We start from the raw sequence: 18952 nt of genomic DNA on the forward strand, positions 1-18952 counted from the left end.
TATGAGCTGCTGGAGGTTCTATGAGCTGCTGGAGATTCTACAAGATGCTGGAGGAGGTTCTATGAGCTGCTGGAGGAGGTTCTCCGAGCCGCTGGAGGTTCTGGAGGAGGTTCTACGAGTTGCTGGAGAAGGGTCATACAAGGTGCTGGATCATGGGGTTCTTAGTTTTTTCCATGGCTTTATCTATTCCAGCTAAAACTGAAGGAAACTACTGGAGGTTTCAGGGTGAAAATGACCATGCATGATTTTTTAACATTTTATATTTCACATACAGCTTTTCCACTTTGCAGTTTCTACAGGTAGCATTAAGTGATTTTTCTCATGGACCAAACATAACCTAGCAAAGGAAGTCATTTGTTTTCAATCATATTTTAGATTATTTTCATGTTTGTTTTGAGATTAGATGCTAAGTTACATCTTTCACTCCAACATTTAAATGTTTAATAAGAAAATCTCCTTTTTGATCCAAATTAATTTACAGCATTTGATCTTGATCAGCAGCAGCTTCACAGTTTTCCTTAAAGTTCTGCTTGAGGCGACTGTTGGAGAGCTCGGTGTTTGACTGGAGCAGCAGCAGAACTCAGAACCACAACTGGACAGATTTTTTGTAGCTGCTTTCTTTTCTCAATGCAGACATAAGTGATGATGTCCTGCATGAGGGACTCAGACTAATGTGACGTTTCACAGATGCAACAGAAATACATGTATTGTTTTCAGGACTGTTCATTAAAGAAAAACCCTCTAAACTGTCTTGAAAATCAGTTTAATGTGCAGCAGCTGAGCCAGGGTTGAGAAGAACTGTCCTTCTGCAGTTTTTGAAGGGGTGAAAGCTCCACAGATCAGGACTCTGGGGATGTTTCACTGACAGCTGGAAAACTGGATCATTTTTACCTCGACTGGATCAAAACTGTAACTGAGAAGATAAATGACGGCTTGATGATCAGAGAGGATGGTCATATCTGTCTGAGCTTAGCTGCAGGTTATGTTTGATGAAAGATCCAGGTCCAATCAGGCCCCGCCCAGAATTCCCAGAATGCTGAGCAGCAGCAGCAGGAGTTGCAGTCGCGCTCGTCCTGCAGCAGCGACAGGAATCAGGTGGATGCCCTGTCCGTTGCTGATCATGTTTCGGGCGTCCTGCAGCGCGTTGACAGCAGCTGTACTGGAGTTCAGGTCTCCGCTGGTGATCAGGTCGAAAACGCATGCGTGAAAGTAGACGTCTTGAGTAGGAAGCAGAGCAGAACAGTGAGCCTCTGCTCTGATGGCGGCTTCAGCCAAAGAGTTCAGTGCCGGGGGGCTGAGTGTGTTTATCCTCTGGGAGGCAGGGCAGCCCCACATGCAGAGCTGCAGGTCATGATCCGGGTCAAAGGCCTCAATGATGCCACGGGGCGAGCGGATCGACAAGCTGAGTGAACGCCCACTCTGACGCACCACCATCAGGGTTCCAATGTGAGCCGCCCGGATCTCGGCGTGTTGGCCGGGACTCTCGGTCCGCACCATGAGGACACGGTGACCTCTGCGCTCGCCACTCCACACCGAGCCGTCAGCGAACGCAGCAGGAACATTATCCAGCTCCGCCTGGTACTGCTGCTGGTCAGCACACTGACGCCAGCTCTTCAAGATGATGGTGATCTGAACGGAACCAGAACAACAGACAATGAGACACTGATGGGCATGAGCCAAGCAGTTTTAACTGTAGATATTAATTTTATCAGTTAATTCTTATAAACGGAGTGGATAAAAATAGTGTAAAATCAACAGCAAAATATGGAGAATTATGTTTTATGATTATTAATGAAGATCATCTTAAATGATTGCAGGAAAAGGATGGAGCAGAGAAAGGGAAACAGACAAAAAGACAAGGTGTTCTGGCTGTTATTATGAATAAAACACAGCCTAATCACTGTTTATGTCCAAATATGTGGTATTTAAAGCATCTGGTGGCACAATTGTAGACTGCAACCAGCTTATTAGCCTGTTAAGCCTTAAAAGTTTTAGAAACAATTTCCACCTGAAATTACACACCTGAAATAAATCAAGTATCGTACCACAGTTATAAGGTCTACATGTAAACCTTTGGTACTTGTGTAAAGGTAAGACATAAAAGAATATTTTTTGGGTGGAAGCACTATTGCAACAGTTACTATGATTTATTTGTGAATAAACAAAAAAACAATCAAAGACACCACAGACAATGGGTCGGGCTTAACAGGTTAGTACCTAAACCACCTTTTCTTTTAGAAAAATGCTGAAGAAAGAAACACTACCTTGTTTTAATCCTCTGGAGCTGCAAGGAGAAACTGATTGTAAAACCAGGTAAAATAACTGAAAGCACCATCTCCAGGAGGAGATGCATATGTCCTGCATATTTTTGACTCAGTTTGCCTGTTTGAAGACACCTGATTTAAGTGAATGGGTCCTTAGAAGAACTAAGTAAAGCTTCTTTACGATTATTATTTTGCTATGAATACAGAACCAAGAACCTTCCATGACTGATCACTTTCACTTTATACAAATTGATCTGGGTTGTGTCTGCTTTCAGACCATGCAGCTGGAGTTGTAGAACCAAAAGGGGTGTGGCCAAGAACTTACAGGATTAATCCTAGCATTATGCTAAGATATGCATGGCCGTAACTACCATTGAGGACACCGAGGTCCGGACCTCAGTATTTTTCTGCTATGTAATATTAAATTAATCAAAACAATGCTTTCAAACAAAGTGGTTCTCTAAGTAGCTCCATCAGGTTACTGTAGGAGGCACTGCAACTGTGTAAGGCAGCCAAAATCACTGTCTACGAAGAAGAGTGCAGCTTTGCATACCCTACCGCTAAAAATAAAGACCAGAAGAAGAAGAGTGCAGCTTTGCATACCCTACCGCTAAAAATAAAGACCAGAAAAAGAAGAGTGCAGCTGACGGTGAAACAGCGGTTAAAAATCTTCTACTTTTATTCCCTTATTCTCCAAATAACAGTTCACTAGTCTTTCCTCCTCATAACACTGTATAGATTAGTTAGAATAGTTCCCACCCATTGACGACGACGTTTGATTTGTGTTGGCACATTTTTTGTGAGCGGCTGTGACAGACTGTTTCTATTTCAAGAACTAATGTTTCCATTCATTAAATTAAGACAGGAACTTTTTTTTTTTTTTTTACTGGTTTTATAAATGAACACGGATCCTTTATTTATTCCAGACAATAAAAAGAGATTAAACGGATGGCTGCTGTCCATCCACTTCAGCCAGGATGCATTGCTGAGACCCATGTCCCTGTGTTGTTCAAAACAAACAAAAACTGACTGGCCTTTGTAACATTTACTCTAGGCTACTACTGACCACGGATAGATGTGTTATTACAGTAATATCCAGGTCCGAAATTTGTTTTGAATGTGTTTGTGCAGATTGAACAATCAACATTCATATAACCTTATTCATGTCATTTCAGTGAATCATCATGGTTGTGTCCTGAGTCCCTGTTGCCTCAGATGATGTCGCTCCCCATGGATTCACACACACAAATACATGTCACATTCAAGTCACTTATGTTTTAATTAAATGCTTCCATTTTAATTAGGTTTTGGTCTTCTTTGTAACTGATGTGCAGGGGGACCTCACTATTTTTTAAAGTCGTGCTACGGCCCTGAAGATATGTGTCAAGGATTTCCCCAAATCTTGGCAGTTCTCTTGCAGGGTGCCCAAATAAATTTAGTGCTTTAAATTCAAGAACACTTTCATCTTCAAGATTGATCTCTGCATCAGAATCTGCTGATCAACATATTTCTTAGGTCAGATGGACCAGGACTTTCTTGTGGCTCAGTTCTGTGAGCGCCTGCTCCTGAGGTGGATCAAGGGTGGGTCAACTTTAACCCCTTATTCTGTGTTGGTACCTTTCATTGTGTAGATCCTAGATGAAAGAGGGATCTGAAATTTCAGACATAATTTAACCAAAGTCACAAAAAAAGGTTTGGAAAATGATTTTAGTTTTTGATGAAAGCAAAATGTGTTGCTGGCCAGTTTACTATGAAGAACAACTTGTAATGATTATAAATTATATATTATATAAATCATATAAATGATTATAAAATAGTACTTTTTCTTCAGCCATTCAGGAACCAGTGAGGCTTAAAGGGCTGTGCCTATACTCAGAATTTGGGGTTACACTATGGAACCAGCATTATATTTCAAATAGGCTTCGTCCTTTAAGGCTACTGCTAGTGTGTTAAAGGCGAAGCAGGATGTGTCCATGCCTTACTGGATCCGTCAGAACCACAATTCTATCATTCTAACTCAACGTTTTGTTGAGCTGGACTGACCAAATGTATTTCTTGTTCAGTATAGTTGTGAATTAGCTGACAAAAAGGATGGCATATCAAGGATATTGAATAAATACAAACACAGCTTGCCCTAGTATGGTACCAGGGATGACTCCAAATATTGCTGCCACTCCTAGTACCAGGACATCAGCAACTATGCTGTACAAGGCTTACCCTGAGGGGTCAAACACGCTGATGCTTCAAGCACACATGCTCAACAAAGTTGCACAACCCATGCACACAAGTCAATTAGTTGCCATGTGTCACACCTGTGACCAGCACATAGCTGGTTGCTTCTGAAACTCAAAACATGAGTGAAAAGCAACAGGAGAATGTTTCCAGGTATTTTTGGCACTTTTTTGGGTGCACCATAAAAGTTTAGGTGTGTTGTTCATTCCATGAATGCCTGATCCTCGTAGTGAAGGTGACTAATCAGGCTTTGCAATGATTAGCTTTTTTCAGATGTGGTGGAGCAGCCACACAATTAAAGCTTGCAGGAGATTCCGCTGGGAAAAACAACTGGATTTGTCACATCTTCTTTAAATGAAACTCATTATAAAGTTTAATCAACAGAACAATCAACATTACTTGCAAGATGGGGCCCCACTCCTGTAAGAGGCTTCCAGCAGGGGGACAGGGCCCGGTATAATTAGGCCTGGAACAAATTGACCAAGGAAATCAGGGCAGTTAAAAGTACTTACAAAGATAAGCTGAAAAACAGTTTCTCACCAAACAACCTAGCTGTAGTTTGGAATGGTCTGATAAACTTCACTGCCAACAGGAACCCGTGAGCAGAATCCTTGCCTGGCAGACGACGTTAACAGCTTCTACAGCAGGTTTGAAAAGCAGCCATTCACACCAACTCGTCCAAATTTCACAAAAGCTCCCCATGGACAACCACTGTCCTTGGCCCCCCTGCCTGCACTAAAGGTCTCTGTGGAAGATGTAAATAGGCTCATTCAGCGTCAGAAGACCAGGAAAGTTTCAGGACCCAATGGTATTTCACCTTCTGCCTGAGAGCCTGCACTGACTAACTGGTCTCCATCTTCACTCAGATCTTCGACAAGTCTCTGGAGCTGTGTGAGGTTTCCTATTACTACAAACCTACTACTACTCCACCATCAATCTAGTCCCCAAGAAACGCACCATCACAGGGTTAAATGACTACAAGCCTGTCGCCCTGACGTCTAGGGTCATGAAATCCTTCAAATGACTGGTGTTGAAGACTGTAAAGACATCACAGCTCCAGTCTCCACTTCTCAGTGAATCACCATCTTCCGGAAGAACTGGCAACAGCATGAAAGACTGTGGAGGATCTTCTCGCATTCACGAAACATCAGCACTGGCGCCCCCCAGGGGTGTGCTCTCTCCCCACTTCTCTTCTCCCTCTACACTAATGACTGCACCTTAACGGACCTGTCTGTGAAAGTTCTGAGGTTTGCAGATAACACCACGGTTATTGGTCTGAGCCAGGACAATTACGACATGCAGACAGGAGGTGGATGGTCCACTGGTGCGGCCAGAACCACCTGGAGTTTAACCTGCTCAACACTGTGGCGATGACTGTGTACTTCAAGAGAACACTACCCATACTCCCTCTTCTCACCATCCTCAACAACTCTGTGTCTGCTGTGGATCCCTTCTGGTTCCTAGGAACCACCCTTTCTCAAGACCTGAGGTGGTCCTAACACAAAGACAGTGTTTAGAAGAAGGTCCAGCAGAAACTGTTTTTCCTGAAACAACTCAAGAAGTTCAACCTTCCACAGGAGCTGCTGGTCATCTTCTACACTGCCATCATTCAGTCTGTCCTGTCTTCATCCATCTCAGTGTGGTTTGGATCATCCACAAAACAGGACAGGTCCAGATTACAACGAACAATCCGGTCTGCAGAGAGAATCATCAGGGCTGACCTTCCCTCCATCCAGGACTTATACAGGTCAAGGGTCAGGAAAAGAGCTGCTAAAATCTCTGCAGACCCCACACACCCTGCACATAAACTGTTCAGAGTTTTACCTTCAGGTGGCGCTACAGAGCACTGTTAGCAGAAACCAGCTGTCACTGATACCTCTTTTTCATCAACGCTGTTCTGAGCTCGTTCTGGTTCCCGCACGTGTTTTCACCTAAACAAAGAGGCTCCAGAGCGCCTACTATGGTTCAACCCGGGCACCGCAGGATACTTGATTTTTCTGCACGAACTGTGACATCACCTGTGGTGCTGTTCAAAGCTGGAGATGATAGAAATGACAGGTATAGCAGCGCATTACCCTTTTCCGTATAACCCGTAGTGTTTGGATGTTCTTTTATTGCATTAATGGTACATCTGTAATCACAGAAGAGATGCGAGCAGGTCATCAAGCTCCTTTATCTACTACTACTACGCTTACACATTACACAACATGGAAGGAAAGAGCATGCTGCTGATGATGGAGTCTTAGTTCTCGAAGCTGGTGGAAACACGCTTCGGTTCACAACAGCCTGCACACAAACTGTTTAAGCTTTGACCTTCCGGTGGTGCTACAGAGCGATGTCAGCTAAAGCCAGCCACCACAATTTAATTTAGTTTATTTATATAGCGCCAATTCACAACACATGTCGTCTCAAGGCACTTCACAACAGTCAGATTCAGTTATTTATTCAAACTGGATAAAAAGATTTTCTATCTAAGGAAACCCAGCAGATTGCATCCAGTCAGTGACTTGCAGCATTCACTCCTCCTGGATGAGCATGTAGAGACAGTGGACAGTCACTGGTGTTGACTTTGCAGCAATCCCTCATACTGAGCATGCATGTAGCGACAGTGGAGAGGAAAAACTCCCTTTTAACAGGAAGAAACCTCCAGCAGAACCAGAACCAGGCTCAGTGTGAGCGGCCATCTGCCACGACTGACTGAGAGAACAGAGCAGAGACACAAAAAGAACAAAGAAGCACTGATCCAGGAGTACTTTCTATGGGAAGGAAAAGTAAATGTTAATGGATGTAGCTCCTTTAGTCTTTTCACCTAGAAAGAAAGAACAGATAAACTCTGAGCCAGTTTTCAAGGTTAGAGTCTGAAAGAGAGAACATAGAGTTAGTTACAGTAGAAGCTCAGTCAGTAGCCATGTCTAGGAGAGAGAAAGGGTTAAACACTGAAAGACAGGGCCATGTGGATCATCTGTAGAAGGTGAGCATTAAGTTGTTGCCAGCAGAAGCTCGGATGATTCCCCTCTCCAGAAAGGTGTCACAGGTAGACACAGAGCCAGGCCAGGTGTAGCTTCTAGGAAGAGAAAAGAGAGAACAAAGTTAAAAGCTGAAATAACAGCAAATAATGCAGAATTAGAGACTAGTAGGAGAATGTAGCAGAGAGAGTAAAAGTGGTCATTATGTCCTCCAGCAGCCTAAGCCTATAGCAGCATAACTACAGAGATAGCTCAGGATAACCTAAGCCACTCTAACTATAAGCTTTATCAAAAAGGAAAGTTTTAAGCCTTGTCTTAAAAGTAGACAGGGTGTCTGCCTCATGGACTAAAACTGGGAGCTGGTTCCACAGGAGAGGAGCCTGATAACTAAAGGATCTGCCTCCCATTCTACTTCTAGAGACTCTAGGAACCACCAGTAAACCTGCAGTCTGAGAACAAAGTGCTCTGTTAGGAACATATGGACCAATCAGATCTCTGATGTATGATGGAGCTAGATCATTAAGGGCTTTATATGTGAGGAGGAGAATTTTAAATTCTATTCTGGATTTAACAGGGAGCCAATGAAGGGAAGCTAAAATAGGAGAAATATGATCTCTCTTTTTAATTTTCATCAGAACTCTTGCTGCAGCATTTTGAATCAGCTGAAGGCTTTTAACAGCATTTTGTGGACATCCTGATAGTAAAGAATTACAATAGTCCAGCCTTGAAGTAACAAATGCATGGACTAGTTTTTCAGCGTCACTCCTGGATAGGATATTTCTAATTTTGGCAATGTTCTGGAGGTGAAAGAAGGAAATCCTAGAAACATGTTTAATATGGGATTTAAATGACATGTCCTAGTCAAAGTTAACACCAAGGTTCTTTACTTTATTACCGGAGGTCAATTTAATGCCATCCAGGTTAAGTGATTGACTAAGCAATTTCTTTTTTAAAGACTCCGGTCCAAAGACGACAACTTCTGTATTGTCTGAATTTAGAAGCATCCAAGTTTTTATGCCTTCAAGACATGCTTGTAGTCTATCTAACTGGTTGGGCTTGTGATGGAAATTCTTTTATTAAGCATTCCACAGTGTATGACCTTTGGTTTACCTCACTTCTGTGAACATCTGTGTTAGAGGAGGAAGCTGTAAAAGCCATTATCAAAAGTTTAATGGTTAAGGCCATTTGTTACGGTGATGCCTCGGAGAGAGTAGATGGTTGTTCCTAGGTAACCTTGTCACCTCTGAACCCGAGAAGGGTCTGGGGTCATAAAACACAGACTCTTTGAAGTTGAGATAACACTGTCATGTTCTGGTATAAATATTGTGTGTAAATGTTGATCGGGGCTCTGTTTCAACTGACTTGCACGGTGACATAGTCATTCAAACGCTGAATGCCTTTGAATAAAACTTATAAAGACAAAGTCTGGATTTTCTCTTGTTATGAGTCAACTTCTACCCACTTTGATAAGAAAATTCCACAACAGGCTCATCAGGATTTATGGATAAGTAAAGCTGAGTATCATCAGCGTAATAGTGAAAATTTATCCTATGCTGCCTGATAATTTGACCTATTGGAAGCATATATATAGTAAAGAGAATTGGCCCAAGTACTGAACCCTGTGGTACTCCACAATTAACCCTGGAGTTTAAAGATGATTTATCATTTACATGAACAAACTGGAATCTGTCAGACAGATAATATTTAAACCAGCCTAGCGCTGTTCCCCTGATCCCTACAGCATATTCCAGCTTTTTTAAGAGAATATTATGATCAACTGGATCAAATGCAGCACTGAGATCTAACAGAACCAGAACAGACACAAGTCCATTATCTGAGGTCATAAGAATATAATTAGTGACTTTCAGCAGAGCTGTTTCAGTGCTATGATGAGCTCTGAAACCTGACTGAAACTCTTCAAACAGGTCATTGCTGTGTCAGACAGTTTCCTCTCCAGACTTTCTCTCTCTGTCTGTAAACTGTATGTATACATGTATACATATATATTTATATATATGTATACATGTATACAAATTTATATTTACAAAGAAGCTTTTATTTTTATTTCCTTTTTATATATTTATATTTTAAATGTCTTCATTGAAAGCAAAATGGAACTGAAGTGAAATCCCTTGTTTGTGTCACAAACTTGGCAAATGAAGCTGATTCTGATTCTTATTCTGAACTTTAGCTCACCTTGGTAACAACTGTGGGGTACATCCCACCCTTGGCTGGCGTACTGGTGACCTGGACATACAGGTAGTCATTGTCTATGAGAGGCCACGCCCCCTGTACAGCACAGGTGTGGAAGTCATTGTTGAATGTTCGAATGTGCGGGTCTCCAAACACACTGCAGTACAGGTACTCTGGCATCTGTCCCTCTCTGCTGACTTGGTTCCTCTCATAGAGGCAGGTGTCTTCGGACATTGTGCCCTGTGGCAAGGGCCATGGCTGGGCTGTGGGCCCCACCCTGGGGCAGTGGTGCTGGATCAACAGGTCCTCGATACCCTGGACTGCAGAGTGGTAGGCGAGGTCTCCTCGACACGGCCGCGCCATCCTCTTGGTGCATCTGCCGTAGGAACGTAGGGCGCTGCAGTATGCAGAGTTCACTACCTTACTGCTGAGAGCTGCTGCACTGCTGCTGCTGCTGCTCAGGTGAACAGTCGCAGCAACAAACTCAGAGTTGCACCTCAGGATCCGACAGGAAGCTCCAACTGAGGAGAGAAGGTTTGATTTAGGCTCAAAACAAATCATAAAATCCTGAATGTTGGATATTAATCTGATGTGAAGAAGAACTCATTCAGAAGAAAAATCTGGGCTTTTATTTTGAAGGCTGTTTACTGACGTTTCAACCAGATGCCGGAAATAAATCTACAGCTTTCATCAATGCAGCCTTAGACCCAAAGTAACATGCTGGTACAGAGCCTTCACATGGTGTGTATTTGGATTTATAACGCTGAGTCAATAATTTGTAGAACCTCTTCTGGCTGCAGGTCCAGCTGCAGGTCCTCTGAGGTCTGTCTCTACCAGATTTGTTCATCTACATGCTGAAGGCTTTGCTCTGTTCTTTACCAAACAGCTCAAGCTCATTCAGACTAGATGGACATCTGTGAACGTCAGTTTACATGCCTTGCCACAGTCTCTAGCCTTTATTTAGGTCTGAACCTTGACTAGGCGATTCTAACACATAATTATGCTTCAAACTAAACCATCCATTGTATCTCTGGCTGTATGTTCAGGGTGGTTGACCCCAGTCTTCAGTCTGCAGCCTCTAATAGGTTTTCTTCCAGGACAGTCCTGGATTTAGCTCCATCCATTTTTCCATCAACTCTGATCAGCTTCCATGTGTTCATTGGTCTTCATGATGCTGGTTGTTCTCTAATGTTCTCTAACAAACCTCTAAGGCCAGAAAAAGAACATCTGCAGTTAGACTTAGAATACACAGAACACAGACGGACGTTTTTAATTAAGTAACGTCTGAAGGAAATTGACTTCCCTGGATTTAATTTAGAGACATCAGAGTAAAGGGCGGTAAATCCAAAGGCACACATCATTTTCAGATTACTGTTTACAACACAATTTAAAAGCCATGAATTATTTTTCTTTCCTTTTGATCAAACACATAAAGTCCGGATAAAACATACTAAAGTCTGTGGCCGGAACGGGACAAAATGTGGAGAATCCAGGGGGTGTGAATACTTCTGTGGATGAGCTTTTTGAAAACCTCACAGTGTGTCTGGGACCTCCCCGGCTGACTTTGTGTGAGTGTTGGTACCTTCAGGTAAACTCAGCTGAACCAGCAGCAGAGTCAGGTGGATGCATCGTTTCCATGGTAACAGTGTGAACTGTACCTCCATCAGTGGTGTGCAGCAGTCTGAAAGAAGATGGAAAGGTCTTGTTAATGTCTGTTCGGGTGTTTAAATGAGCATCTCTGGTGGTTCCCGATCATCTGGATGCTTCCAGTCATCTCTCCACCTTCCTGACTGTCTGGCTATGAATCATCAATGAATTTATGTGATTATGAGAAACTGTTGTTCATCAGTGAGGTGTGTGTACCATGAGCTCATCTCTGAGGTCATCATTCTCTGTAAATCAGCTTCATTGTTCTGAATAAAGTGAGATGTTGGTGCACAGAGCAGTTAAAGGCCACACAGACAACCAGGATATCAATAACTCAACATTGACCACGATAGATCAAGTCCTGCACAAATATCTCATTAGGATTTGTTTCAATGTTTGCTACATATTAGCTTGTTTTCATCCAGATTTTACCAATAAATTGTACAGTTATTGTGAAATCCATTCTATATCGGAAACAATGATAAAACCCAGTCCTGTACGGACCTCCGTATCTCAACCACCAGAACCACCATTCAAAGTTTAACCAGGCCACAAGAAGTAGGACTTTACTTCAGTTCTCATTGTAATCGGTTTTTCAGTTTTTCCACCGATCACAGTTTAAGTTTGAGGATTTTTTCAGATTTTCCCACAAAATGTTCAGCTTAGAGTGTGATGACGGTTCTGAACCGGTGAAATATTCAGAACTTCCAGTTGTGGGTGTTTCTGTCTCCTTCCAGCCGGTGTTTCTCCCACAGCTCTAGGACCTACAGTTTTCGGTCCAATCACAGCCCAGAGAGACATGCCCACTCCCCGTAGATTTCAGCTCTGAATGGTTTTGTAGAAACTGGACCTTAAGGTTCTGTTTGATCACAGACATACTGAAATGTGCATGTGTGACCACTATTCAGTTAAATTCAACTTCAGCTCTTATCTAAGGAAACCCAGCAGATCCAGTCAGTGACTTGCAGCATTCACTCCTCCTGGATGAGCATGTAGAGACAGTGAACAGTTGCTTGCATTGACTCAGCAATCCCTCTGGAGAGCTCTGACGCTGATGGTTCAGTAATCTTTTGGATCAAACTTAGTTTTCATTCAGTGACTGTTTGTTTCAGGCTGAAGGTTTTAAGCGACTGTCTGATGAAGAGTGATGCTGTGGACCCGTCTTTCTCCCCAGGAAATAAGGAAATCAGCTTAACAGTTAAGTGACTCAGCATTTTCTGAGCTCCTGGTTCTTTTATTACTCAGCAGCTTTTTTATGATAATCCATCAGGGTTGCTCCATAGAGTTTTCAAGAGGCTCTGAAGTAGCATTGGACCTTCAAAATAAACCTCATGCAAACTCTTCAGAAAAGGTTCCTGGTCTGTGGCAGTCAGAAGAAAAACTCAATTGTTTCTTGGATATTTAGGCAGTCGCTGTTGTGGCTCCATTTTTAATTTCTGTCGAAGTTTTCAGGTTTTGAATATTTTCCTTCCAAGCAGTCAGACGGTCTGATGTATCTCCATCAGACGAGCTGCTGGTTTGGAGCCTTTCATGAGATGTTCTGACTGAACACTGAGGGTGTCATGGAATGACATCCTTCTTCTTCTTCTTCTTCTGTGTTATTTTTTGGCAGTTGGCAAATAACTTGAAGATGTGCATTACCGCCACCGCCTGGTATGGAGTGTGGTTCTTCATGGTTTTAAATCTTATTTACTATTACAACAATCAAATTCTATTTATTAATTTAGTGCTTTTGAAAAATCTAATTATAATTTGAATATATTTACTACCTAAACTTCTTTGCAAAGTATCTCTCAATATAAAATTTTCTTTAATACCTACAAATTCTCTCCTTAAAATTGTTCTTTCTTGTTCATATTTCTGACACTTCAATATTACATGTTCTATTGTTTCCTCCTCTCCACAATAATCACATTTTCCTGTATTATGTTTCTTTATCTTGAACAATGTAGAATTAAGTCCTGTATGTCCTATTCTTAATCTTGTAATTAATCTTTCCTCTTTTCTGCTCCTTCTTCCTGTTCTTACTTCTCCTGTTATCTTGTTGATTCTATAAAACCATCTTCCTTTCTTTTCTTCATCCCACCTTTTTTGCCACTCTTTCCTGATTCTCTGTTTAATTATATTTCTTGCCTCTGACCTACTAATATTTATTATAAAGCTAATGTTGTTTTGTGTTGCCTTCTTTGCTATCCTGTCCGCCTTCTCATTCCCTCCAACTCCTACATGTGCTGATACCCATAAAAACACTAATATTAATCCCATTCTTTGTATTCTAAATAAAGTATGTTTTATTTCCAACAAAATGTCTGCTCTACCATCTGAATGATTATGTTTTAAACTTAATAATGCTGAACTTGAATCTGAACAAACGATTGTTTTTAATGGTTTTATATCCTCCACCCACTGCACTGCTAACAATATTGCTAATAATTCTCCTGAATATACTGATAATCCATCTGTAATTCTCCTTCCTACTTTTATTTTAAATTCTGGTATTACAAATGCTACTCCTATTTTTTCATCTGTTTTTGATGCATCTGTGTAAATCTGGACATAATGATAGTAATTGTTTATATATTCCTGTATTATACTTGAATCTAATCTACATTTTGGATCCTTTTTCTTTTCCATCAATATTAGTTGGTCTGTGTTCTTTGTTCCCCACTGGTTCCTCCGTCATTATTCCTCGTTCACTACCCTTGTTTATGCTCAGTTTTGCTACGTTACAGAACTATGTACACATGTAAGTTTTTGGCTCGACTCATGTTTGTATATGCTGGATTATGTTACGTTTTGGAGACCTTTAATTAAAGAGAAGCCTTCTTCTCATCATGCGGCTGCCAAGCTCTTATCTGCACTTTGGTCCGATCCAAACCCAGAACATGATATTAGGAACCAGCCATAAACAGGGGTAGTGAACGAGGAATAATGACGGAGGAACCAGTGGGGAACAAAGAACACAGACCAACTAATATACAGGGAGAAAAGAAAGGCAGGTAATCACAAGAACTAAGAACAGGTGTGACAAGGAGACATGGAGGCATAAGGGACAGGTGGAACTAATTAACAATAAAGGAAACCATAGACCTAAGAACAGTTAACACAAAAACACAAACCAAGTCCAAGGATGTCATACCATGACAGAGGGTTCTGTCTCAGTGTTTTGGTTGCTGTTGACCTTTTTGTGTCAGTGTGTTGTAACTTGGACTTTTGTCTGTTTGCCTGATTCCTTTATTTCTACAAACCAAACATCATCCTGCAGGAGGTGGGGCTTACAGTGATCCTGTGCTGTTATTGGTTGGACCATCAAACAGATGACTGAAGGAGGGACAGAATTACATTTGACCCGAGGATCCTTCATCAGATCTACTTTATAATTAAAACAGGAAATGGTTTATTAATTTATCAGGAAATGATCTTAATCTTGATATTAATGCAGGCTTTTACAAGCAAACCAGCTCTACAGAAAACTATTTTTTATTACATCTTTTGATCCTTCTGAAAAAGTTTGCATGTTGTAAAACCAGAAGTGAAGCTTTAGACTGTGAAAGATGCACAATTCAGTCTAAAGCACTTTTTTTTAAAATATCTGTATGGTCACAGTATAATGAATCAAAACTGGATATTTAGGCTGTTTGTTAGTACCAGTCTGGTGCAAAGAAATCATGTGTTTTCTTTGGTTAAATAAAGAAAAAATCTGAAAGACATCCCAGCGTCTCTCGAGTCTCTGCTGGTTTTTTCCTGTTTATTAGACTTTAAGATACGTTCCTCAGCTGGAGATAGTTTTCTTTACTCATTTTTTCACCTGCTGTGGTCAAGTTCAAGGGCTGAAGTTAAAATAAATGTTAGGATCAGCCAAAGATCTACAGGAACCCTGAGGATCAAGATCGTGTTTACTGATCGCGTAAAACGAGACCTGATTGGTTGTGAGGAAAATCTGACCAAATGAGGGCTGAAATTTTCTAAATGTTTGCAAACAGACTAAGCCTGTATGAAAGAAATGTTTGAGACATAGGGAGATGAAGGATAATCCAACAAACACCTGCTCACTCAGTGTTTCCAGAACCAGAACTAAAGGTGAGGCAAGATTCAGTTTCTGGAAAAACTGCCTGAAAACCTGAGAGGTGCAGAAACAGTTGGTTCCTTTAAATCAGGACAAAACATTTTCTTTACCGTGGCTGCCTTATAAAAATTAAAGACTGTTTTATGAGCAAATCTTGATAATTGTTTTAGCTTTTTATCTGTTTTATTGTTTCTTCATTTTATGACATGCCTAAAGTTAGCTAATATTGTTTTTTTATGCTAATATTGTTTGTAATGTAATTCCTGTATGGACCTAAAACAAGTAAACTTGTCTTCTGTCTGAGTTACATTTTAATACTATTCTGAATACAAACGTGTGGTTTAACTGTTTAATCTCTTTTAATAATCTGATGCTTGCATTTTATTGAATATTTTTGCATTATCATAAAAACTATGGATGATGTGTCAGTTTATACATGTCTGACATAAATTTTACTTTTTCCATCAGTTACTCACAACACAAACTAAAAAATCACTTCAAGTGTGAATATTACTGAGTCTAAGATAAACAGGAACATCGTTAGTTTGCAGACATACAAAATAATTTGTTCAGCAGTCAGTTTCAAATGTTGATCATTTTTGTAAGTCTGTATGTAGAGATGTAATAACGCTCTGGTTGCCTGCAGCAGAAATCTGATTTTAACCAATTAAGGGGAATAAGAACCAAGCTAAAGATCTTTTTCAGCAGCTGTTAGTCTCAACAGGAGAAACTCCTGTTAAATGAGAACTAATAAGAGTGACAGACATCTGAGTTGCGAGCTGCATGCATGACAGAACCTCAACGTGTTCCTCCTGAATCTGACCCACAGGAAGTTCTCACCTCCAAACATACTGTGTTTATTTTACCTCCAGCTGGTCCTGGATCAGAGTCCGTCCATGTGTCCCGTCAGTCTGGAGGACACCCAAAAACTCCAGGAGATTCACCGTGGGTTTTGTGGTGGGGTCTGTTGGCCCGTGAGTTCCCAGTCCGGTTCTGGCCTGAGCCTCGTGCTGTGTTAACAGCTGACTGGGAGCTTCGGGGGTTTCTAAATAAATCCTCAACAACCACCTGCTGCAAGACAACTGTCCTCACACACACACACACACACACACACACACACACTCTCTCTCTCTCTCTGCAGCAGTTTATTTTTATTTCAGACCTCCAGGAAGCTGTTTAAAACCTGATGTTCTTTTGCTGTTTAACTCGAGCAGAAAACTTTGATTTCATTTCTAAACAAACTGTTTTTCTTTCTAATAATTCTCACAGGCTTCTTTAAAACGTTTAAAAATATAAAATCATCTGAAATGTTCAAAGAAGCTTCGTGGTTTTCCTGCTGCAGATGAAATGAAACTAAAATTCAAAAACATCTAAGAGAACATGTCTGTTTTCTGCAGAAAACCAACAAGTCCAAAAAACACATCCATGCAGCTTCCTGTTGGAATCAGACTTGAACTTCTTGGAACTAACAGTGGAGCTGGAGCAGATACCAGCTCTGTTCGTTTTTATGGAAAAGGGAAATGTGGCCAATGTTTCTGGAAGGTATAGAGAGTTTTTTAAGGACAATGTGACAGGTTAATAATTTAGGAATCAAAGATTGGAATAATCAGTTTTTATACCAGACAAATTAAATCAAATATGGAATTTGAAATAATACAAATTAAATTGGCTTTTAACCCAGTTTCTATACTCCTGAATAGTTTGCATTATTGATATTGAGTTTTTTTGTAATATTATTATTATAATCTGTAGCAGTAGTGGTATATTTTTACTTTTCCATCTGCAGTGGTGTTTCTGTTCGTTTATATCTTTATATATTTATGTTTACATGCAGCATGTTGTTGGGAATGTGTTTTTACTGTTTTATTCAGTATTTATTTAGCCTGCAAAGAAAATAAGCTTTTGGTCAGCTTGGATGTTTCATAATATGCTGGTTTGAACCTTTTAAACCCTGATAAACAATAATTAATTATTAATGAGAGAGAAGATGGAAAGTGTCTGTCCTGTAGTATCCGAGAACAGGCAGCAGGGGGCAGCAATGAAACACTGCTCTCTCACCACCTGCAGCTGTTTGGAGTGATATCAGGTGATGTTTCTCCTGAAGGTGGCGCCCTCACAGCTCCACCTGCAGCTAGGATGTGCTGTTCCTCTGCAGGTGAGCCAGTTTCAGGTGACCTTTGTTTTTTGTTTCTTTAGCGCAGACTTTGCAGAATTGGAGCGCTGGACGGTCCTGCAGAGTTTAAAAGGTTAATTTCCCTTAAAGTGGGGCCCCTCCACGCCTCACTGAGCAGCTCGCAGGGTCTTTGTTGGTGTTTGGAGGTGGGAGGAGGCGGAGAGAGATAAAACCAGGACCGATGGACTGAGACCCTCCACAGAGCAGAAACTGCAGGACGAAGAGATGAGCTGCTGGAGGTGAGGGTTCGATTCAATTTATGTTTGAAATTTCTGTTGCTGCAGCCTGATGAAATAAATCTGAAGCAGAAGAAAATGTTCAGCTTTAAACTGTTCTGATCCAGACCAAATCTGACACGTTTCAGGTCAGTCGGTCTAAATAGAAAGACGTTCAGGTTTAAAACTCATAATGTTTAGTAATAATATTAACAGTCATTAAATTAAAGCTAATTTATTAAAATATTAAACGGTAAAACATTTTTAAAGAATCTTTTATCAGCAGTTATCTATTTCAGCTGCTTCATGGTTATCTGTTCATCTGCTGCTCAGCAACAGTAACAATTAATATCTAAAATATTTGTACATGTGTAGCAGGACGGTTGAGGGTTTTAATTTTACTATGTTTAAACTAATTAAATGTCAAAATCAGATTTTAGCTGCATTTTTCAAATTAAATCCTCATAACTCTAATTAGAGTGATTCACAGACTGAAATGTTTCATTGATTTAATGCTGAACTGGTTCATTTTGTTAACCACAACTGCAAATGTTTCTGCATGGTTAGTTTAGTCGTGAATCAGTGGAGAACCATCGCAACAAGAAAACTTTGACACCAAAACTAAACAAGGTTTCAGTTTGTAAAAATATATCTATAATCTAATGTAAAGCTGAAAAACAACAGATTCAGTGTGTTGTTCATGTTTCTTATGTTGAAATAAAACCAGAATGCGGCAGGAGACTCACCGCTGATTCATCTGATGAACTCATTTAATTATTATGCAGGTTTTTAAAAATCATCGACAAAATAAATGGAGCTTGAGCTAAAAGCAGAATTAAGATGTTGGTTTATTGCTGACATGATTCATTCTGCACCCCTGCAGTTATATTAATTAGCCAGAGGTTTACATCATGCCTCTTGGAGCGTAAGAGGCCTTAAAGCAGCTTTATTTTGTTCCAGCTTCTTGGTTTAATTTGTTAAATCTGTTTGCAGTAAAGATCTCCAGCAGCATCAGCAGAGCAGAGCATTTTTAAACAGGCACTTTCTGGAGACCATAACCCTAACTCATTATGTCTGAAGGTTGGTTAGAGGAGGATGGTTGGTTAGCATCATCACACCTGATCTGAAAGTCAGGTCTGCAGAACCTGCTAATGTTCTGAGGAAGTAATTAAGGTCTGCAGGGCTGAAGGCCTCAG

At 40.7% G+C, this 18952-nt stretch overlaps 1 protein-coding gene across 2 annotated transcripts; it reads right to left on the reverse strand.

Annotated features, from left to right (window-relative positions):
* Positions 1 to 242: 242 nt before the first annotated feature.
* hjv (hemojuvelin BMP co-receptor) lies at positions 243 to 16387 on the reverse strand. Of its 2 annotated transcripts, none has more exons than XM_047361730.1 (4): positions 16235 to 16387; positions 11238 to 11336; positions 9659 to 10176; positions 243 to 1629 (listed from the first exon to the last, which is right to left on the reverse strand). In XM_047361730.1, the coding sequence occupies exons 2-4, from the start codon at positions 11317 to 11319 to the stop codon at positions 1009 to 1011; spliced, it is 1221 nt and encodes a 406-aa protein (XP_047217686.1). In that variant the 5' UTR covers positions 11320 to 11336; positions 16235 to 16387; the 3' UTR covers positions 243 to 1008. The 2 variants fall into 2 exon arrangements, with proteins under 2 accessions (XP_047217686.1, XP_047217685.1); XM_047361729.1 differs by having other exon boundaries at positions 16209 to 16387.
* Positions 16388 to 18952: the final 2565 nt, after the last annotated feature.

The sequence above is a fragment of the Girardinichthys multiradiatus genome, chromosome 3 (assembly GCF_021462225.1).
Source record: "Girardinichthys multiradiatus isolate DD_20200921_A chromosome 3, DD_fGirMul_XY1, whole genome shotgun sequence".
Lineage (NCBI taxonomy): Eukaryota > Metazoa > Chordata > Actinopteri > Cyprinodontiformes > Goodeidae > Girardinichthys > Girardinichthys multiradiatus.